Below are 23,209 nucleotides of genomic sequence, written 5' to 3'. Positions count from 1 at the left end.
GATTGTGAAAAAAGATCCAGAGTCTTCTTACAATTAGAGCAGTTGAAATGACTAATAGCTCAATAGTCCAGTGCAATGACCATTTATCAGCAATTCGCGCTTGCATTTCCACCTACTGTATGTCCAATTTTGAATCTTTAATCAAACCTAACATGCATGCTTTTCAAATGTGGATGAAAGTCAGCGCACCGGGGCAAAACCCACACAAGAACAGGGAACACATCCAAATCTCACACAGGAGGGGATGAGAGGAGATTTGAAACCCATGTCAATACAGTAGTATCATTGTAAAGTTAGAATATTTATCTACATGCTGTTTTTAATTACATCACTTTGTTCTTAATTGCCCCTCATATAGGTTATTATCTACCACGTTAATCAGCGTAATAGGGTGATAACCTCTCTTGTGTTATTGCATGATTCCATTTTAATGTGTCTCGCTTTGATTGCGAGGCCTTAAAACAAACTTTTACTCTTGTGATTGTGCTTGCTGGGACTGAGAGTGGCTGTGAAGTGACTTGATGATGTCACAGCCATGTCAAAGCCTCTGTTTTGGTTTATTTAGTTTTTAGGTTTTCCTGTGTTCCATGTCTTGTGTGCTCATTGTTAGCTGGGTCGATCTGTTCTCATGGACCCTAACCCATGTGTTGACCAATCACACGTTTTGGATTTATTGAAGTGTTTCTTTGCCACTTTGTTTAGTTTCCTTTTCTTGTTAATTAAATATCATTTTGAGACTCCTGCCTGGCCTCCCTGGTTGCATGAACTTAAGTCTTCCACGTTTTCTTGCCTTTTCTCAAACCCCACCGCAACAAGCCACACATGAAAAAGGTGTATGTATTTACACTGCTTTATAATAGCTGTATGAATGCTCAGTAATCAACATTATTGGCAGGGACAGAGGACCACGATATCAAAACTTTGCTTCAGGTCCAAATGGAGGTGTGGTCCAGCTCTGCCTTGGCTCAACACGGGTTGGGAAATACCGGCTTTGGTCGTTGTACAGCGCGTCTAGTCCGCTAGGGGGAGCACCCAGTGCGGGTCCCCGCTTTAGCGCGAGTTGAACACGGTCACACTCGCTCGGATGGTTGGATGGGCGGAGGGAGGCGAGGCCCAAAAGCACTGCGGCCAGGAAGCGGCTCGAATTACAGCCAGAGGGGGGAGCACTGGGGGGAGGGAGGGCAATACGTAGAGACGTAAGGAGGAGAAAAAGCGAGTAAACCTGACAAAGCGTCTACGTAAAACGCTGCGAGGAGTGTCGGCGAACAGAAGAGGACACAAACTGATGGATTTAAACACATCGGACATCTGTATTTTTCTTCCTCTTCATGTCACATCCACGCTCGTTCTGATTTTCTTTTGAGCTGACAAGTGCACAGCTGGATTTTTTTTTCTTTTTTTTCGCCCTGGAAGAAGTAACGTAGAAACTTGACGAGGAGGAAAGTTTCGGGGCGACTTTACTGTGCCTTTTTTGTTTTGTTGTGTTTTCACCCCACTTCCACGGAAAATACGTGTAGAAGTGCTACGGCATTTGTTTGCATGGCAGCGGACTACTCCTCGAGTCTGTCTCGGAATATATTCTGTGGTTTGATTTGAGAGTGGATTAGTCAACTCCAAACAGCGTTTCTTTTCTTTCGGAGTTGGGAGACATTCCTCCGTCTGGATTGAGCCCATGTTCTGTCCTCCCTAATCCGTGCATGCCAAAACAGAGCTCCGCGATTTTATTGCAGTCTGGTAAGTGTCTCTGTCTTCTGCTCAAGATCTAAGCATTAGGAACAGATGCCATTAGTTTTGCTGCATTTGTGCAGAAATGCATTTTTTTTTTCATTCGGAGGCTTCAAAATGAATTTCAATCGCAGGACAAACTGGACACTTCACATCTCTTTCAAAAATTGCAACAACGCGTGATGTCAAGTGTTCACGCGACCGAAGTATTTTGAACTTCGAGAAAGTATTTTCCCTCAGTAAAAAAAAAAAAAAAGGACCCTTATTTGTTTAAGAAGGCGACAAACTATACAACACCTTGCATAATCACTTTAGAGCCCATTACCGCGAGTCCTGGTTATTTATTACTATGCTTAATTTTGTACCTCGCCTTTATGGTGCCAATTATCCCGTGACCGCAGTCGTTTTTTGGGCTACTTTGGTGCCGGGGCCCCTAAATCACCGAGCAGCTCCAAATGACCCCCCATTGAGGAAAAGCCAACTGATTTGAATCTCAATAGGAATTCAATCAGCGCCGAGAAATTTCATTCAAAGTCTTCCTGAAAGGAAGGAGGCGCTCATCTGTGGAGCAAAGCCACACCAGTAGCCACAATTTTCAAGTCGTCTTCCTCTTGTGTTAATTTATATAATATAATTTATATTTTTTTTTTAGGTTTTCAAAAGTGAATTGTGGTAAACTCATTGTCACCGTAGGTAAGAGGCTCATTATGTCAAATGATGCGTCTTGCAAAAAAACCCCAAAACTGCCATTGTATTTGTGGAGCCTGATTTGTGACATCACAAGAAGCAATCAGAACCATTTAAGAGTTGATCTCTGGGATAATCCTACCACTATATACTACTTCACCTAATATTTAGATTATAATTTACGGTTGATTTGCATAATCGAGCGAGAGAAAGTCAGTCAGTGTGGCGCACGCAACAGGTTTGCCTTTGCACACAAGACTGAACTTAATGAATCTAGTGTGTTGTTGGCCGATGCACCAGTCTTGAAAATGGAATTGATTGTGGAGATTGAGAGAAAAAAATGAAACATACTGTAGTTTTGAATCTTATTCTACTAATTAATTCAACTGTATACGTAGAATGTTTTGCATGCGGCACAGTGGTGCAACTGTAGAGCGTTGGCCTCGCAATTCTAAGGACTGGGGTTCAAATCAAATCCCAGCCCTGCCTGTTTGGAGTTTGCATGTTCTCCCCGTGCCTGCGTGGGTTTTTTCTGGGCACTCTGGTTTCCTCCCACGTCCCAAAAACATGCATTAATCAGAGACTCTAAATTGCCCATTGGTGTGATTGTGAGTGCAAATGTTTCTATTTGGCCTCCAATTGGCTGCCAACCAGTCCAGGGTGTACCCCGCCTCCTGTCCGAAGTTAGCTGGGATAGGGTCCAGCTCTCCCGTGACCCTTGTGAGGATACGCCACTCAGACAACGGATGGATAGAATGATATCTCGGAACTAGTGGCTATAAGGGGTGAATTTCAATGTTTTCTTTTAAAGCTGCAATTTAAACTAATTTTGCTGCAGTTATTAGATGGTTAGATAGTGGTTGAGCTTTCACTGCTGGAGCCATACGGCTCCCTCCCATCTTGTTTGACAGGATGTAATGTTCAATGTTGATCTGTTCATCGTCAAGTCAGATCATCTTGATAAAGGAGTCCCAATTGCCCACGTGATTAATGACTTCTTCCACTCTCAGCCCAGGTGAACGGGTGAATTCCGGTGCGTGACAGTCCAACCAGGCAGCAGTTGATGGTTTGGCGGACCCCCTCAGATGGGATCAGTGTCCAGGGGGCGGCGAAGAAGTGGGGTATGGGGAGCGCTGGCCCCCTCTAACAGGATGGCCTCGTGGGCCTGGCTGCTGGTTGCCGTCCTGCTGTCCCTGATGACTTTCAGCGTGGCCCGGCCACCCCTCACCACCACCAAGGAAGAGGAGGTCACTCTGGAACCTGAAGGTGAGCAGCTTACACGAGAATGTGAGTTGGAGGATGTCACAATATCAGAACCTTTTGGTGGTCTTTTTGTGTTGTTGAAACAAAGCTGAAGTAAAGGGGGTGCGATATGTCCAGGTCACACGGAGTTTAGCTACAGTAAATTGGTCAAAATAAATACATTGAAAATGGCCAACAAACACTGCAGGCCTCCTGTTTTTCATTTGTTGCTCATGCTGATGTCAACTGCAGTTTAGATCGTGCTTGAGTGTGGAAAACAGGTTGGTGGGACTGGGCAGGGTGGGACACTGTTTATTCTGGCAGAACTCTCATGCTTTGCCTGCTTGGCTGGAATGAAGTGAGAAAAAAAAAGCGAGAAAACAACAATGGGGCCCTCCCTGCTTTGGGGGTTCACATTTTTAACATAATCATTTAATGGTATGGTTTTCCCTACAAATCCACATGTAAAAAAAAAAAAAAAAAACTTGTTGTAGTGACAAAAGTGATGATTTTCCAAGGAATTTTACAGATGGAGTGCATTTGGTCAAACTATGTCAATGATTCTGGTGCCATTTTTAACAGTATACATTATGTTTAATCTGTTATTATTGTGTGAAGTAGTCGGACGTGAGTCTCGTGGGAACGCATTTATTTTTTGGTGAAGGTTTCTTTTTTTTCCTCCTCAATTTATCAATACCTGATGCATTTCTTGCATGAATGGAAAGCACACAATGCAGGAGTTGATGGAGGGATGCACTTTGGACTTGGACGTTTTCTTGGCATTCCATTAACCTATTTCTTTTAATTTCAGACTACTCCATGTTTTTCGCTCCATATGCATTCTCTGCTAATAAATTGTTTATTTATCTATCTCTTTGTTAAAAACAAAAACATTCCAAAGCCTTTTGTTGTACTGCTTTGATCAGCATGCTAATTGTTTGTTTGGTAAACAACGTTTCACCCCTCCCCCACACAAATACATTGTACACCCTACAACTTCACTTGGCCTTCATAAGTCAAGAATGGTTGTTTGTTTTGTTGATGAGAGGCTGCCTCGCTTTGCTTTGGCTCAGGGGACGAATGGAGGGAAAGTGAGAGTTCTCCACCCCTCCAGGTGTCTTCTAAGAGGATTTGTGCATATTTGACTGATTCTTTAGATGAGATTTCATTGAGCTGGAGAGCACAGAAGTCATGTGACTGCAGATTCAGAGGCTCTCAGTCATGCAGACTGAGCATGGTCTAAACACACCGTCTGTCTGCTCCATCCTGTATCCACTAGTGTCATCTGGAGGGCGTACAAGTTAGGGAGACTGAGTGGCTGCTGGTCCCGCCCTCTCTGTCCTAATAACACCCCCGTATGGAGATGTTTGGGATTCCCTCCAGCCCGCTCTGCCCTGCAGTCATGCTACGTGTGCGCGTGGGAGTATAATAGTTTTAGAAGGGGTGAGATTGCGTATCAGTGCACTTTCAAGCAGAGCTTGTGTGGCTCTGCGAGTTTGTCAACCTGTAACATATGTAGCCCAACCAGCATGTTGGTTAAGGCCTACACAACAGAGCCATTGTTGTCAGTGAAGCCGCTGCGGTATCTGTGGGAGCGTGTTTACCTTGTCTGGGCGCACTCCGTTTGCACTCAGACAATGGCACCAAACACAAGCCTTTGCATTGGTTTTCTCTAACTCGCAGGGTTTGTCTTTGCGTATATTGAATACAAGTGGCACACTGGAAGACGGCCCGAAAGCGAGCGCAGCTGACAAAAGTCAGTTCATGGCTTGGCCCTTATCCTGCTCTCCCTGCCAAACTTTGTTCTTTAAAAAAAAAAAAAAATCACTCTGTGTAGCATGGAGGCCAACTTCTCCAAATAGTTGACTAGTTATATAATTAAAGACAGCAAAGTCGTGTCTTTCATGTTAAGACTGACACTAATAAGAGAGCCTTCACCTCTTTTCTGTTGACTGTGTGATGTAGTTGCGTTCTTGGCACGGATTTCTATTTATTTAATCCTACACTGATCGTAAAACAAAAAACTTGGCATGTATGCCATTTTGGTCACGGTGGTCAAGTGTGTGAGAAGAGTCGCTGCTTGTTTGTTTGTTAACACTGTGCTATCTCAATAGTAGGGAGGCAGCTGTAAAAGTATAAAAGTGTCAATTTTCTACTTAATGACACGGAGAATGTGTGTGAGTGAGTGTGTTTGAGAGGGGGTGGTTATGTTGTTGACAATAGACCTGAACTCTAAACTGACACCTCAAGTGTCTCTATTCCACAGCAGGAGGCAGAGATGATGATCGGAGGAAACCATAATAGATAACTACATTAAACCAGTGTAAATTACTAGTTAATAGAGTTTGCTTTTAGTACTTAGGTAAAGGTTTTGCTCTGACTTCTTTAAATTAGGGATGAGGTTGATTATTAATCACCCAGAACATTAGCTTAGCTAAACTTTCCAAAAGTCTTCAAATGCAAATGTTCACCACTGGCCAAATTAGATCTGAAAGATTGACTGCATCACAAATAAGTAAAACAAGCAAAAAAAAAATCTTCCATGGTGTGGATCCAGGAGGGTAAGATGTGCGCCTTAGTTTTTCAGCGAATGATGGTGGCCATCTGTTCAAGTGGGACAATTTCATGAAGATCAAAATTGTACTTTGGTAATGGTGGAGTTCTCTGATTTTGTTTTTTTTTTTTTTGTCTTAGTGACAGCTCTCGTATTCGTATGATTAATGGGAAATGAAATTGTGCAAGTGCAGCATCTTGGTAGCATTGTAGAGGAGTGGTTAGCAGATTGTCTTAATAGAATCTGTGGTTGAGGGCTTCAATAAGGGCCTTTGTGTTGATTTTGCATGTTGTCCCTGTGCTCGCATGCTTTTGTCTTGCTTGCATGGAGATTCCGGATTCCTCCCACGTTCCCAAAACATACTTCTTTTGGTTAATTAAATGATCGTTAGGAGTGAATGCATCGTTGTCTTTTATGTGCCACTGCATTGGCTGGCGATCAGTCCAGAGTGTATCCCGCCTCGCACCAGAAGTCAGCTGGGGTAGGCTACAGCACCCCCACGACCTTTATGAAGATAAGATGTATAGAAAATAGATGGGGGGGGGTACCTCTAATGTCATGGCTGGTGAGTACAGAATATCATTCTGCACCAGTATTTGAAAGCAAGAGAACGATGTAGAAGGAAAGGCATCTTTCGACTGAGCATCCCGACCTCTAAAGAGATAAAAAATTTCCAAAGTTAAAAGGGTTGGTTGTGGTTCAGAGAAAACCTTGATTGGGGAAAAAGGGAGCAGGGATAGGGGGGCGTGTAAGGCAAAATGAAGGGGCTGTTGCCATGGATGTTAGCTGGGGGCCAGTTCACGGAGCCTCTCCTTTGTCATCGCATAAAAAGCAAAGAGATTTGAATGTGAAAGGAGAAGAAAGAGGGAGAAACAAGTAAGGAGCGAGAGAGGTCTGGGGATTTTTCTACGTGAGCAGGATGTAAAGGGATGAGGGGGGGACAAGAGGAGTTGCAGAGATAATGTGATTTGGTAACGTGTGTGCGTGTGTGTGTGTGTGTGTGTGTGTGTGGGTGCTGAGATGGCAGTCATTGCATTTAGTCAATGAGAGAAGAGATGGTAAGTAATCGACTAGATAGTAGACTTTCAGTTCTTCTTCTTTTAAGCCTTTTTCCAAAAGTAAAGCTTGGGTAAGAGATGTTATTGCTGTTTGACATTTTGTTACTTTCCTAATGCTCAGCCTTGGCTGATGAGACAGGCAAAGCGATAGATAAGAAGGCGGCCGGGATAGAAGAGACGTTTTTTTTTTTTTTAAATGACTTTTGCCACAGACACATTTTTGCCGTCCATATTGGAGTGGACCACTTTAATCTAAAGTATCTCACACGAGACACATGGATGAGATGTCTGAAGAGTGGCACTAAAATGGAAATGTTATCCGACAGATATGATGAAGCTGATGTATTATGAGCAAAAGTGTGTGTGTGTGTTTGATCTGGAGAAGAATGAGATATCCCACTCCCCTGTGGTGCAGAGGGGGATGCAGCTCCGCTGAGATGAAAAATCATTTCAACTCCTCAACCCGGTGTGCATCCTTCTACTTGTGTGTGTGTTTGCTTCAGTGTTCATGTGTGATTGAGGCCGTCATTCATTACTATTCACCTTGCATCCAAGTTATTTCATTCCATCCCTTTGTGTGTGCTGATCTATTTGCAGTATGCTTCTGCGTACTCACATATGACACAGGTTCCCAGGAACAGTCAGGCATGCTGGAGGTGTCAACAGGGTCAGGTCAGCCAGGTCAGGGGTGAGGCCGTGCTTGGGACTGAGGAAGGAGAGGGTGAACCGGAAACTGGGGCAAAAGAGAGAAATGGAGAGGCAGTGGGAGGTGCCAATGATGGAGTGGGACAGATGGACACACAAGAGATAAAACAAGGGATGAGGGCAAAACTAACACGTCGATGCTTTCTTTAATTAAGCACACCATTTGGAAGCTCACCTCTCCTGCTTGTTTGTATTCATGCAATGCAATCTGTTCCACAATCTGGAAAGTGGCCGATCTCGGATTGGTTCGTCTTTCGGAAAGAAAAAAAAAAGAAATCCCATGGGAAATAAGGAAAAAAGATAAGTAATCCATCCCAGGGCCAAACTGTTACCGTCATAAAACATTGAACATTCATTGAGCGGACAATTTTGAGAAGCATTTGTAAATTAACTGCCGTTAATATTAAGTTGTAATTTGTTTACATGTGGAAATGAGATTAACCTTATATTAACTTTAATAATGTTGAACGTGAGTCGGCTTTTGTGTATATTCTTGTTCTTGCAAAAGTCCTTGCTTAATTTTGTGTTTTTGAAAAAAAAAAAAAAAAAAAAAAAAGTTAATCATTTGGTACTCACTGAACTTGCTCTTGTGAGGGAATTTGACAAATAATGTGATTTTGTTGCACGCCTCTAAAGTTCCCCAATTATCTTCCACTTTATAATTGGACTGTGGAGCATCTTTTGTCCCTCCCTGGTTTGTGTTTGTTATGACCATTGTATCACATGTTAACTTCCAGGTGTTTTGTTGCTAAGTCATGTAGGAGTGTCTTTGGAGTTTCAATATCTACTCTAAATTAATCACACACTCAGTAGGTCTACAGGATGGAAGTGTCTCGTCGTAAAATGTGCCAGAGATAGATCCTATTATTCAGCACGAGGGTTCTTCCCGTTTATTGGACCACACACGCAGCTTAGGATGGTGGAGGAAGGCTTAATTATTTCCGAATTGAAGGAAGGAGAGAAAAAAAGACAATGGAGGAACTGTACCTGTGTGTGTTTACTTGCCCAAGGGGAACGTTCAGAGGCATGCACACTTGCCGCGGCTGCTGGCTCGCAGCAGAATTTCCTTTCCTGTTGAGGCTAGAACGTGTGTACTGTACACTCAACAAACACGTACATACAACAGGACAGCGTGTGGGTGCAATGTGGTGAAAAAGGTGTGTTTGTTCAGGCGCGGCAAAGGCGGGGAGGGCCACAACCTCCATAATTATACCTAGCAACCTGTAGCCAAATGCTCAAAATTATCCATTCATTATGACGTACCATTACCACCATTTTCCAGTCGCACTCCATGCGGAGTTGTGGACATCACAAATGTCCGAGTGACTTGTTTATCTCAGCTGCAAAGGATTTTAAAGCATCAAATGTCCACAATTTTGTAGAAATGCAGTCTCATCTGTGAGTTATTGAAGATTCACCTGGTCCCATAACAGCCATCATCAGTCTTTTAACGACGCAATGTACACTCAGGCATTCACTGGCAGATTTAGATTTTCCACTCAGAGGTGAAGAAGCTCTACTTTATTTGGAGCTGTGGAGTGTTTTGATACTCTTCCTCAGCCAGCTGATCTTGTGCAGGAGTTGTAGATCTTCTACAGACATCTTGTGAAAGAGAATAAAGAAGGCGGAAATGGAAAACAGAAGAGTCAGGTCACTGGCAGGGGTTAAAAACGGCGTCACGCAGACAGAAAGAGAGAAAAGCATCTCCCAAGCTTTCTCTTCTGCACGGCAACTCCCATCATTTGGCTCTTGTGCTGGTGTCGTACTTAGCTTGTATTGCCTTTTTATAACTGCGGTTGGTCACCTACATGGACTCACCTTCTCTCGAACATACATACAATACCCATGCTGATTAGCGTCAGAAGTCAAGGTTTGTCACTGTTGGGGGCGTTCTCTCTCCACAGTTATGTTGAATTCTCACGTGCTAATGATGTATTGGTAGATTTTTAATTCATCTCTTTTGACATAATCCTGTGGCTTTAATTGCATGCTCTCTATCAGTAAATGCAAGTCACACCGCACTATTGTTTTTGCCATGCTGGTATTTTCCAGGTGCTTTGTTTCAAATGACTCACTAGGATTTTGTGGGAATTCATGTTGGTGTTTACAAAAAAGTGGCCTTCTCCTTATTGCTCTGCCTGCATTATTTGATTGAAGTGTTTCCATTTGGTGGTGTTTTGGTGTTTTTGTTTCTTACACTATGGCTTGTTTCCTCCTGTTTCCACCTTCTTGTGCACCATTTTCATCCACTCCATTTCTCCCTCCTCTTCCTCCTCCTCCTCCTCCTCCTCTTCCTCCTCCTTCCCCATTCGCTCTGCAGACGCATCGAACAAATACCAAATTTCTAAACCCACGGTGTGCTCTGTGCACCCGGGGGAGGTGTTGAAGCTGAGCTGCCCTCTACCAGCAACGGGGACCATCACCTGGACCAAAGACGGCAGCTCTCTGGGCTCCAACAACCGCACACTGATAGAGCAGGAGGTGCTGCAGATCCGTGACGCCACACCCAAGGATTCAGGGCTGTATGCCTGCACCAGTGTGGCCAAAGACACAGTCTGCTTCATAGTCAATGTCACAGGTGAGTCAGGGACCAGGGAGTTTAGGACAGGACAGGATGAATTTTGACACTTAGGGCTTTATTCATTCTACGTTTTGGTAATTACGTGCACTGACGTAACCCCAGCGAATCAGGAAGTGGGAGGTCTGCGCTCGTACATGCGTCATCACAGCCAGCTTCAACCCTGTCCAATTGAAGTGGCTTCTCATTCATTCCCTGGAAATCGGTGCAATTGTCTCATATGGAGATGTTTATAGATCCAGAAGAGAATTCAGGGATCCGTGTGTGACTGCAGCATTAAATGTTAGTGGGTACCATGATGTAATACAGAATAAGATGGTGAAAACCGCTGGTGACTTGTCCGCGGATCAGTTGCCGTTCAGTATATGGGATTAAAAAAAAAAATGATAATACTACAGTAATGGCTTCATATTAATATGATTCATGATTAAGAGACTTGAAAATGTCATCCACCAGACATGTCTGCGAAGCTTGTGTCTCTCTGCCTGCATGTACACTGATCAAAATTGCGTGAGGTCACCTGTGTCAATACCCGGACATGGTCCCAGTGAGTTTAGACAGATTTTCTGTCACCAAAAATTTCACTTCGCAAAACTCCAAAGGCACACCCTTGCTGCGGCGACACCCATCTTGGGGCAAATGGATCTGTCAACAAGCAGCGAGTTTTGCGCTTGCACAAAAATCAAGATGTGCCACTTTTTGCGCTGCTGCGTCATCTTCAAAAATAATGAGTGGACATAGTGTGGAAGTTTGGGTGTTACTGACAATGATCATATCCAGTAGAAACATTCAGTATTTTCACAATGATGAGAATCATCAGCTTGTCCTTCAAGAGTTGGCCGTATACATTATGGCAGTGGTCCCTGACTGAACAAAAAATACATTTTTACATCATTAGAGCCTGAAATAAGTTTTATTTTGAAAATCAGCTGCATCCGCTTGTGCCACTGTACTGTGGGGGTGGGGGGCAACTGGCGTGGAGAAAGCAAAAGAGAGCCCGTAAATAGAAGGCCAGCTTGCGAGAACGCACTTTTGTGTGCGTACAATCGATGTATCAGCCACACCTGAATCACGCGACGAGATGGATGATAGGCTGATGTCTTTTTTTTTTGGCATGCCATCGGGCGATCGACCAAAACAGCACGAGATTGAGCACCCCTGGTGTAAAGGATGAGGTGGGAAAAAAGCCACATGCTCTAAGAGAAAGAGAGCTGCATTTAAAAGACAATAGTCCTACTTAAAATATGGTTTCTGCATGGTTACTGCATTAATAAATGACAACAGGCTGGCAAATGAGGCAATGAAGCCTTGAAAACTGGTTTGAAAACCCAATAAACCAACATTAAAAGACAAGCTTGGATTTAAAGCAGAGCAGCCAGAGATTGACAAAAAGCACGGAAGTGGTTGAGCAAAACAATATTACAGCCTAGATGGGATATAAGTAACACCCTTCGCATCTCCTGCCACAATTATTGTAATCATGTTTCTTTCGGCTTGTCACAGCGTGTCATCTCAGATGAACGCACATATATGTTTGGCACAATTTTTACGCAGGCTGCCCTTCCTGACACAATCCTTCTCAGGGAGTGGAGGCCCAAGGGGGATATGAACCCACAACCCCAGGGTTACCAAACCAGTGCTCTGACCACCGAGCTACAGGGCCTCTACTGCAATCATTGTTATAATAAGCTTTATTTTAAGTCATTTGTTTTCATTTGTTTCTGTGGTACTCCAAAATATTGCGATACATGAAACCTGTCAGTGATGCAAAACGAGCAGCACGATGCCGCATGTGCAGATGAGAAAGGGGGTCAGTAACATTAGTTACTCTGTGCAGATGCCATCTCGTCGGGGGATGATGAGGATGATACAGAGCGAACAGAAGACACAGGGGCGGATGGTGAACAGCTAAGTGAGTATGGGAGGCATTCAAGAAAAACAAAAAAAAGAGGGACCCTACCTCAATTATTTATTGTGCTTCGATAGCAATTTGTTTTGAACATTTGATTTCAGTTGATGTGGTTGATTTGTCGGGTAGATTAAATACATAACATTAATTTCATTATATTCCTGAATATTTTTCATTTAGTCCATTGCTGATAGACAAATCTTGTCCTAATTGCCAGAAATAGTGGTTCAGTGGGAGTCTGGTTCTTTCCCTCCCGACTCAATCTGCACTAATGCATCTGATGGGGATGATTCTTGCATTGCAAATACTCAGCTTCATGTCAAACTGAATGCTCAATGCGATTTTACGGAAAATACTTCCAAATACTCTCATAATTTTTCTGTGCAGCAATTTCTCTACAAGCACTGTATAGAATGCCGCATAATAAATGCAAAAGTAATCTGCGCTTTCCTGCACTTGCTCACAGTGGTGGTAGTGGTATCAATATTATGGATCAATAATGCACATAGTATCGGGTCACCATGAAGTGCAACTCTCCCATTGAAATTACAGTCTAGCATCACAATGATAATTTTACCAAGGTTCATATTCGGCAAACATAGGAAAAGAGAGGAAGTGGAACTACTGGACACTGTATTGTTTATAATACGACAGCACCAATTTCTCCGCTAACATTCCTCTCCAGACTTACATTGGGAATGTGTGAGTGTGTTTGTGTTTGTTGTGTGTGTGCATGTATGGATGTGTATGAGTGCACATTGTGGTTCCATAAACACATTACTAAGCCAGACACACTTGGGTAAAACTTTATCTTTCATACACATCCATAGTAGAGACACACATGAGTGTCAGGTAGGTAACTGGGTCCAGATGGTGTTCTTTTGTAATGGATTAGCCCAGCTGACTGTGTGGCTAGCTGGATGACTCCATAAGGCCTGGCTACCTGAAGAAGCGATCTGAAGGAATGTCAGGAATCTCTATGTACTTTGAAGCGACTTGTACTCAGACACACTCACGCATGCACACACCCAAACACAAAGTGCTTCTCCATCTCCCTTTTTGGGCTCACCATAATTGCCTTAAAGCATTAATTATGAGGGAGGAATTGAGCACGAACACTCCAAAAATGGGAAGGGAAAAAGATCCAGCTGCTTTGTTGGTAATAATTTGGTTGAAAACCAAAGGACAACTGTTCTGCCAGTACAGTTTGTAAATAGAATACATTAGCGAGAACATGTCATATGGGGCTGGGGTGGGTGGGGGGGATTGTTGAACCAGGACCAGCACTTCTCTGTGCATGGTGTAGAGCTTTGGCCTCCAGCCGATGCTTGGAGCAGAGGAGGAGGTTGCATGGAGGCAAGGGTGGGAAAGAGCCTTCCTTTTCATATTCATGGCACTTCTTTTTTGGAAACCCCACCAGTTTTGGGCATTAGAACATTGATTTACTTATTCTGTACTGAAGACTGAAGAAAAAACAATCAAACGACAACAACCCATGGAGAGTTTCTGGTTGGCAGTGGTAGCGTTTTGGAGGAGACACAGAGGAGCCTCTTCATGTGAGGGAAGCTGTCTTTAGGAGAAGGGTGGGTAACACTGATGTCATGATCAAGGCAAAGAGCCACGTGTTTGTCACAGTTTCTCGGGTTGACAGCTTTCGTCAGTATGGTTTACATCATCGGTTGCTGTTGGCGGACCTCCCCTTTAAAGAAAACTCACATGATAAGATTGGGAAGGAGAAATCGCTAAGAAGAAACAATTTCTACAACACTGGGGAAGAGTAGGGAAAATCAAAGCCACATTGGAAGTCAGTACCCAATTAAAAAAAACTCCACATTTTCCCCCAAAGATATCCACTTAACCTGAACAGTACAGTATTTTGATTAAACAAGGGCCGACGTTTCCTTTAAAAGATACTTGTCGTCCACCCAACTGTAACAACACTTCCTACTCGAAACTTTAAACTGGATGTCTTCTTTTTCCATAGATGAAAATTGTCCAGTAATGACTTGTGAAGCTTTTGTGCAACTTTAACAGATAAAGCACGTGACAAAACTGACTTCCTACTTTGGACTGAGTCACTTAGCTCTCAAGCAGAATGTGCAAGAAGGAAATATGTAGACTCAAGATTTCGAGAACCTCAACTCACCTTGGGCTATCCTCTGATAAGCTGCCATGACTTTGGGTCCAAATGTATTGCGCATCGGGAGTTCAGGGGGTCCTGGGCACCGCAGCAGTTGGCCGCTTCATCCGGAGGGAGGTTGGAGGGTCATCTCGTTTGAAGTGCTGCACTTTAGGACGGAGGGCATGGGAAACAGCAGCGCTCACCTTTCATGTCTTAACCTCATCCTCCAACCTAGCTGCCACTTTGGGGTCAAAGGTCATCTTGGTGAGGCAGGCTTGCAATGGGACGGTCTTCATCTAATCTTTCTCTGTGGGAATGCAAGGAGAGCTGACAAGGAGAGTGGAATTGAAGACAGTGACAGGTAGAGATACCAATGAAAAGGCGTAAGAGATAGCGGGAGGGAGGAGAGACAACTGGAGTCACTAATTATAGTTTGAGCACTTAGCATATGCATTCATCAGTGTTTGCTCACGTTACTCTTCAAGCATATGCTTATTGTCTTTGGGGAAATACTGTACCAGCAAAAAAGATGCAGACCAGACGGGCTCTACATGGTGCGAATATTCTCATGGGCCATAAAGGTGTTTGAAGACAGTTGTGGTCTTATTAGTGGGAATTCCCTCTGTTGTTTGTCAGTTATACAAGAGAGGAAGTCGTGGTGTGGAAGACCGTTTAGGTCACCATTAAAACTTTCTCTTTCCCTCTGAGCCCCATCTGCTTTGGCAATCATGCTCCCAGGTGCAGAGAGAGCAGGGCGGGAAGGGTGCCTGGAACAAAATCGGGCTAGCTGCTTGCTAGACAGAAAACACAACACAGTCAGCGAAGCAGACAGATTTCATAGAAACAGTTGGACTTTGGTGACTTAAAGACATTTTTTGATAACTGTTTTCCCCTCTGACTATACATAATGCTTTTCCAATGGTGATAAGTGTCCACGGTCCTTCTGCCTACATTGTGCCAAGTGATATTCATGTAAAGAGGAGAGCAATGGGAAGTGGAGGATATGGAGAAAGAAAAGTTGATAAGTTGAATAAGATGAAACCGAATGTAACGGCCCAGTTACTTGTGGCACGGTGGATAACTGGTTAGCACATCTGCCTTTAAGTTCTGAGGACTGGGGTTCAAATATCAACCTCACCTGTGAGGAGTTTGCTTATTCTCCCCTGTGCCTGCATGGTTATGCATGCAAGGTTAATTGAAGACTTTAAATTCCTCGTAGGTATGAATGTGTACCTGAATGGTTGCTTGCTTATATGTGCCCTGCAATTGGCAGGCGACCAGTTCAGGGTGTACCCCACCGCTCACCCGAAGATAGCTGGGATAGGCTCCAGCATGCCTGTGACCTTTGTGCAGAAAAAGCAGTATAGAAGATGGATGGACATAGATGTTCAGTTACCCTTTTAGCAGTACCCAGGAGCATTTGCCCCTGGAGGCAATGCTTTTTGTCTTCTGGAACAGTCTCACATTTTCAGGAAGAAAGTGTACTCTTAATGACCTCTATGAATCGGTACTTTTGGGTTGTGTTATCATGGCAGCGTGTTGATCAGTGTCATCAAGGTGGGTGTCTGGAAGTGTTTTGTTGGATTGCAGGAATGCCTGCTATTCGCTCTACTCAAGCCCTACTCAACACCATCCGAGGCTCCAAGGCCACTGAGTTAGCATTGAAGGCATGTTTAAAGAATCTCAGCCTAATTGAACACCAACTGTTTTCTGTTTGCAGGCCCCCCATACTGGACCTCGGCTGCAAAGATGGAGAAGAAGCTGCATGCAGTGCCAGCTGCCAACACAGTCAAGTTCCGCTGTGCTGCAGGAGGCAACCCCCGGCCCACGCTGCGCTGGCTTAAAAACAGCAGGCCTTTTAGCCAAGAGGACCGCATGGGAGGTTATAAGGTAGCGCAAACACTAATAAATCATACTTCTGTTTACCTCTGATGTCAGACTTTTCCATGCTGTGCAATATGCATTGCAGCTATTTGTGATCATATTCACAAAGAACGTTACAAATTGTGTTTTACAATTATTCCACGTGTCCTTTCACCCCATTTTCATGCTCCACTGGAGACAGGGGAAACGAGGGCCGGGATTCTGGTGTGAAATTGGAATTGCTCATCCTTGAGCCTCCTCTCACTAGGACACTTTGCAGAGTCTCTCACTGTAACTCATTAGAGAATCAGGCGTTGGACTTGAAGGGTGGAGTACCCCCACAGACGGTCACGAAAAACTGTTGAACTGAGATGAGTCTGAGGTAACTCAATCAGGGAAAACAGGTCCCATTTGATGTGGTTTGTATGCAATTGTGGGATCTTAGTACATGTGATTGAGTAAATGGTCAATGATTAAACTGGAGGAAGTTTCTGTGGAGCTTGTGTATGACTTTGCATACTGTTATGGTAAAAAAAATAATAATCTGACCACTTTCTTCATACAATGAGATTGTTCCAACAATTCACTGAGGTCTCTTATAATTAGCCATTTCATGAAGAATAGTTGCATATAGACAGCATATAATTAGGAGGTTGCAGTAATCCAAAGCAATGGTCGCTAAAGGCTGATTGTCACCCCACTAGGAATGTTTAGGGTGGAGATTGTGTTTATGTAGCTGCTAATTCTGCAGCTATTCTGCCTTTAGCAGATTTATTACTTTGAAGACAAAAAAAAAACAAAAAACGTCCGGTGAAAGTGATACATTCAGCCTGTGACACAAACCACAGACAGCCCGTTTCCTTTTTTTGATCAACAAATGTTAGACAAAAGCTGTACCTGAGCCCAACCCTATGGCAAATCTCCCCTTTGTGTGAAATGTGGGCTTGTCTCGCTCTAGTCACTCTGAATATAGACAGAAATTGTTTTTATTGTTGGTTGCTCATGTGGGTCCCATACACTGATGCAACTCATGTTGTGTCGTGGAATAATAAAAACATTGCAGAAAGTTCTCTTTTTTTTCTTTTTTTTTTTTTTAAGTCCGACAGCGGTTTCACGAATTCAAACAGCACCATCTACTAGTTTGTGCTGCTGCACCTCATTAAAAACATCTCAAGGTCCCCCAAAATTATTAGGTAGGATGTACTAATGACCTGCTCAAATAAAATTTGAATTTCCACAAAATGCAACCCCTACGCCAAGTTGGAAAACTGTCATCCCCCCCAAGATGATTTGATTTGGGAGGTTGCAAAAATTCAAACCCAAATTTTTGCTTTTTTTGGGGGGGCTAAGCCACAACAATGTTCCTGGTGTGTACCACTCCCTTACTACCGTTTTTCCCTCATCGTTTCTTTCTTCCTTCAGTTTTTGTGGCATATAGATCTCATTAATTGTCCCCCACCACCCCGTTGAGTGTACAGTATTTGTCATCTTCTAAATCCACTGACTTACTTCTGCAGGTACGAAGTCAGCACTGGACCCTTATTATGGAGAGCGTGGTTCCATCAGACAAAGGCAACTACACCTGTGTGGTGGAGAACGAGTTTGGATCCATCAGCCACACCTACACCCTGGATGTTGTGGGTGAGTTGTGGCACAACATACAAATCTCATTTTATGCTAATTTAGGAAGAATGGAGAGATGGAGGGCCAGCAGAACTCACAATTATGAAAGTATATGTTTGCAGGTTAAGTTGGATCAGTCAGATTTGTCTTTAGATAAAGTTTTTTATGGATTCCGAACTACGTGGTTCAGATTAGGGTTACATTTCCGAGCTGGCGTCTTTTAGTGAGTCTTAAAGGAAGACAAAAATTCATACAATAAACCCTCTTATGTGAAGTAATATTATTATTTTGGACATTAATTTGAAAAAAAATTGAAAATAAAGAACATTATTGAAATCCAAGCAAAATCTGGATATGTACCAGCTTTCACAGCAAGACCCACAAGAAACGTCCTTGACCCGGCTCCTGACATTGCCGACTCGCTCATCAGCTGGGGAAATTTGCACGCATCTAACTATTACGGGTTACTAGTCGCTTAGCGATAGCCTCTCATGCTGGTAAGCAACAACATACTTTATGAGGCAGCATGGTGGTGCAGCTCTAAAGCGTTGGCCTCACAGTTATGAGGACCCGGGTTCAATCCCAGACCTCCATGTGTGGAGTTTCCATGTTCTCCCTGTGTCTGCATGTGTGTAACCTGCTTTCTGCCCATTGACAGAATCTTCCCTCTGTACAGAGCGGTTCTCTGTTTGGTGAAACGTATCCACGAGCAATGGGGGGTCAGAACAGGAAGCACTGCAGGTGTGGCAAATGGAGATTGGCTGTTAGTTTTCCAGCCCGTCTTATTGGAATGTCTGAGCGAGAGATGAATTTCGATAATACTTTTCCAATTTAGAGATGTTTCTTGGTGAAATCTGTGAATAACTCTGGCATTAAAAGAAACACTGAACCCTCATCTAGTAACTTTCCCATTACTTTCAACCAAGTCTTCCTTTAAGTCAGTTAGAAGCAACAACATTGTGGTCTGTTTCCCATGCTGTACGATCGTCGTCACTGAATCACACAGCGAAGAGTTTCCCCAAATGATATTTTTTGAATAGTTTCCATTGAAGGTAAAAGCTAAATGGAGTAAGCCTCTGGTGTTACAGTGAGTCATTATTAGAGGATAATTTAGCGTCACCGAGTCAGGAGAACACAGAGAGCTGGGATCAGCAGAACCACACTCATCAAAGTTGTTCAAGCCTTCTTAATGACCTTTGGAACACACAAAGCAGTTTTTTTTTCCTGAGTAAACAGGATCAATATTCAGCAGCGCAACAGTGGGATGAAGATTGAGGATCAATGTGAGCATGTCTGTTAGGGTGCAGACTTTCTCTCATTTGGACTCTCCTGAATAACTTTCAAGTAATCACATGGACTCACTTATCTGATTGGAAAGGTCAATAATCCACAACCGGGCTGCTATTCAATGACAGATGTTTGATCCATACAAAAATGTTTAAGGGTCCACCGGTCACAGCATGAGACAGTGTTGTGTACACAAATAAATTCCACTCACCATTGTCCTGAACGGACCTGCACAGTTCTATTTCAGATAACCTTTCTTTTTGTGTTTTATCAAATGCAAATGAAACACCTGAGGATTCTTGCACAATGAATGTACGGTATAGCCAAATGCACATAAATACAGTACATGACTCTCCCAGTTTCAGCGCCCCTGTTCTGGTCCACTCTGCAGTGAGCCAAAGCTCTGCTTTAGACTGCATATTTCTGTTTTTATTCCGCCTTATAGCTAAGCAGTAAAGCCTTAAAACGTCTGGCTCCAAAGCCACTGCTCCCCGCAACCTCTTGGTTCATTTTACTCCTTTATAATGTGCTGCACAAAGGAAGGGAAAATGGTTTGGAACAGAAAAGGAGGAAAAATAGAAGACTGCTCTTATCAGTGTTTTTTTTCCCCCAACTGACTCTCAGGATTAGCTGTTAAAACAAGGCAAAACTAGTAATTTCTGGCCTAAACTGGCCCTCTGAAGAAAGGGCAGAGGTTGGACAACCATAAGTGGACACGCATGGGGAGAAGACACACGTCTGGGGTCAAAAGAGACGATAGCACCCAGTCTACCTTGGTTATGTTGACAGTTTCTTCGTGTCGTCCTTTGCTATGCTGTTCTTTGCCCGTGCCTGCTTTTGGGCCCGAGTTTTCCATGCCAATTTTACATATCCTGCATTCTGTCAGCTTTTGCCTCCATGACTTGTCGAAATAACAGCTAGAATGTTCAAAACTCAAAATCAAATTAGCGCTACTGATACCTTATACGTACAAGAAAAGTCCACTTAATTCATCTCTGCAATAAATTCTGAAAGTAATTCCTTCCATTGTGCTGTAGAGCACAAGTTTCTTGATTGATTTGGATTTCTGTCTGAGTTAGCATCTTCCCCTCCTTCAGTACTGCTCTCTTGTGTGAGGGGAGATACTGTAGATCTTGCCAGTGACTCCTGTCATGATAGTTCCACCAATCCATCCATCCATCCATCCATCCAACCATCCATGCAACATGCAAACTCCACAAAAGTGGGACGGGCAGGGGAGTTGAATCCCGGTCCTCTGAACACTGAGACAGATGTGCTAAGCAATCGTCCACTATGTCCCCATGATTGTTCCTCTAGAGTGTAATTCAACAGGAAATCAAAAACCGTGACAAATAATTCTCTTTTGCCACTTATTTATTTTCTTTATCGCTTGCGGTTTTACATTAACAATGGGAAAAGTGGGACTGTAACAGATCCCTTCGCTGTTTCTGTAACAGCTTTCAGGGTGTACATGTTTGTGCTAGATGGAGAGCAAAAAAATCAAAGGCGGTGGTTTGATAAGGAATATGAGCACAAGGACAATATAGAAATGAGGATAGAAATGGGAGGAGTAGGAATTGTGTTTGACACATTACAGAAAGATGTAGTAGATAATCTGTTGATCCCATTTCTTCATTTAGTCTTACTGCGGTCATCTTAACCCAGCTTCAAGGTTTCATCATGTCCTCACAGTCTAACTACACACTATGCACCACTCGGACGGCACAAGCACATGCTCGTACAAAGTGAATTGTATGCTTCACTGCACTTACCTTCAGGCATTGTTTGAAAAAGCAATGCAGTGCCTCAGGCTGAGTGATGTCATTCCATGTGAATGTGTGTTGTCTGTGTGTGTGTGACGGCAGAGTGGTTGCTGTCAGTGTGGGGGTTGGTGGGCTCCGTAGCACGTTTGTGGCGGCCCGGTGCAGTTTGAAAGGGAGCATTGTTCACCAGGTCTCGCTCTGTTTGGATTTCCAGTCCAAATGTTTGCCCGCAAAAGAATGCAGATTGCAGGACATGATGTGGGGGATGTTGTGAAGGTGTTTCACTTTCTAACACACATGCAAGCATAACTCTACAACTCCCATGCAAGCCAAACACCTACCTGACTTTAAAGGAGTCCTCCTCTAGCATAATTTCTTTTGAGAATATAGTGTATGTACCTGTCTTTGCGTAATGTGAGGCCTTCAAATTATTCTGCGATAAGAGAAGAGCGGTCATGTTTCTGCCTGTCCAAGTTTGCCGGGAAATCTTTGCACACAGAACTCAGGAAGTCCTGCAGATACTGTAATCGTTAAAATGAAATGGATGTTCTAAAGATGTTTACCATCTGGCTTCAAGACACTTTGCTTTATGATTCCCATTCCCACCAAGTGGGACAGTTCGAGTGGCTTGTGTTTCCACTTTAGGCTGGTGTAGTTGGAATGATAATATCTGTTAGCTATATAAGTAGTGTGGCACCATACCAGTAAAAACAACAAATTGGGAATGGAACACAATCATATAAGGACTTCAGTGGAGGACTTCTCTTTTTTTTTTTTTTGCTGACCATTGCCTTGACATGGATCTGTTTATCATACATAAAACCAACATGTCATACACAGGTGACGATTTTACGTCAACCAGATTGTATACGGCGACATCATCTAGCTATACCACTTTGGTTGGTCACCCATTGGAAAGGTGTCGAAAAGTGGTACTGTGAAAGTATCTTTCCACGTGGTTGTAAAGTTCAGACTGTCATGATCGATAAATGTTGCTAAGGCTCATATTTGGTTGAAATTCGATTTAAGTGTAAGTTGCTGTCATTTTGTGACAGTAAACATAACAAAAAACGTCTACAAACCCCATTTCACATTCCGGGTTTGTGATATAAAAAAAAAAAATCAGGAAAAGTAATTTCAAAACATTTTCCACAGTTATTGTAAACTATGACCTGTAAAACTAAATCCATTAAAATTACAGTAATCCTTTAACAAGAAGTATAAATGAACAACTTTACTATATTTATGGTATTCTTCTACAACACTTGAGAAAATGTGTTTGGCCCTTCTCCTCTAAAAAAGATTATTTTTAATTGAGTTGTATACATTATGCGTCACATTAATGGCAAAAACGTTTTGAAATTTATTTTTGTCTTTTTTTTATTTTTTATATCACAATAACCTGGCATTGATGTGGCCCCGTAGCTCAGTGCTTAGAGCACTGGTTTGGAAAACCAGGGATTGTGGGTTCATATCCCACTGGGGCCTCTACTCCCTGAGAAGGGTTGCGTCAGGAAGGGCATCCGGTGTAAAAATTGTGCCAAACATATGTGCGTTCATCTGAGATGACAAGCCGAAAGAAACTCTCTCTCTCTCTCTCTCTCTCTCTCTCTCTCTCTCTCTCTCTACAATAACCTGGCATTGGAACAGGAATGTGTAGACTGCATTATATCCACTGCATTTTGTGTTTGTCTACTTGGCTAAGAGTCCAAACTAAAAAGAATCTTCCCTCTGTACAGAGCGGTCGCCTCATCGGCCCATTCTCCAAGCCGGCCTGCCTGCCAACACGTCAGTCTACGTTGGAGAAGATGCCCGCTTTGTCTGCAAAGTATACAGCGACGCTCAACCTCATATCCAGTGGCTGAAACACATCACTCAGAACGGCAGTCGCTATGGCCCCGATGGGCACCCTTATGTCAAAGTGCTCAAGGTAAATCACCTCGTTTTCCTTTTGATCAGGTTCAAACTATTCATCCTTTCTTTCCAGCGTTTCCCCAGCAGAGGCAGAAAAGTTCTCACCATGATCTCTCCTCACCTTGAGTATATATTTATAGGATTGATCTCTTGTGGCTTCCGGTGTCTCCGTATCTGCT

The 23,209-nt window shown here is 43.2% G+C and overlaps 1 protein-coding gene and 1 non-coding gene across 3 annotated transcripts in view; both read left to right on the top strand.

Annotated features, from left to right (window-relative positions):
- Positions 1-1,185: 1,185 nt before the first annotated feature.
- Positions 1,186-23,209, top strand: part of fgfr2 (fibroblast growth factor receptor 2) — a 38,077-nt gene continuing 16,053 nt past the window's right edge. For both annotated transcript variants that reach the window (XM_061836683.1, XM_061836684.1), the window contains exons 1-7: positions 1,186-1,734; positions 3,423-3,678; positions 10,292-10,549; positions 12,387-12,461; positions 16,301-16,470; positions 17,961-18,084; positions 22,856-23,046. In XM_061836683.1, the coding sequence (XP_061692667.1) occupies positions 3,498-3,678; positions 10,292-10,549; positions 12,387-12,461; positions 16,301-16,470; positions 17,961-18,084; positions 22,856-23,046 (999 nt within the window). In that variant the 5' untranslated portion in view covers positions 1,186-1,734; positions 3,423-3,497. The remainder of the gene's footprint in view (positions 1,735-3,422; positions 3,679-10,291; positions 10,550-12,386; positions 12,462-16,300; positions 16,471-17,960; positions 18,085-22,855; positions 23,047-23,209) is intronic.
- trnas-gga (transfer RNA serine (anticodon GGA)) lies at positions 22,532-22,604 on the top strand. Its single transcript has one exon. It is a non-coding gene; the product is annotated as a tRNA-Ser (tRNA).

The sequence above is a fragment of the Syngnathoides biaculeatus genome, chromosome 12, assembly GCF_019802595.1.
Source record: "Syngnathoides biaculeatus isolate LvHL_M chromosome 12, ASM1980259v1, whole genome shotgun sequence".
In the NCBI taxonomy this organism is placed as follows: Eukaryota; Metazoa; Chordata; class Actinopteri; order Syngnathiformes; family Syngnathidae; genus Syngnathoides; species Syngnathoides biaculeatus.
This window is presented reverse-complemented; position numbering and strand designations above follow the sequence as displayed.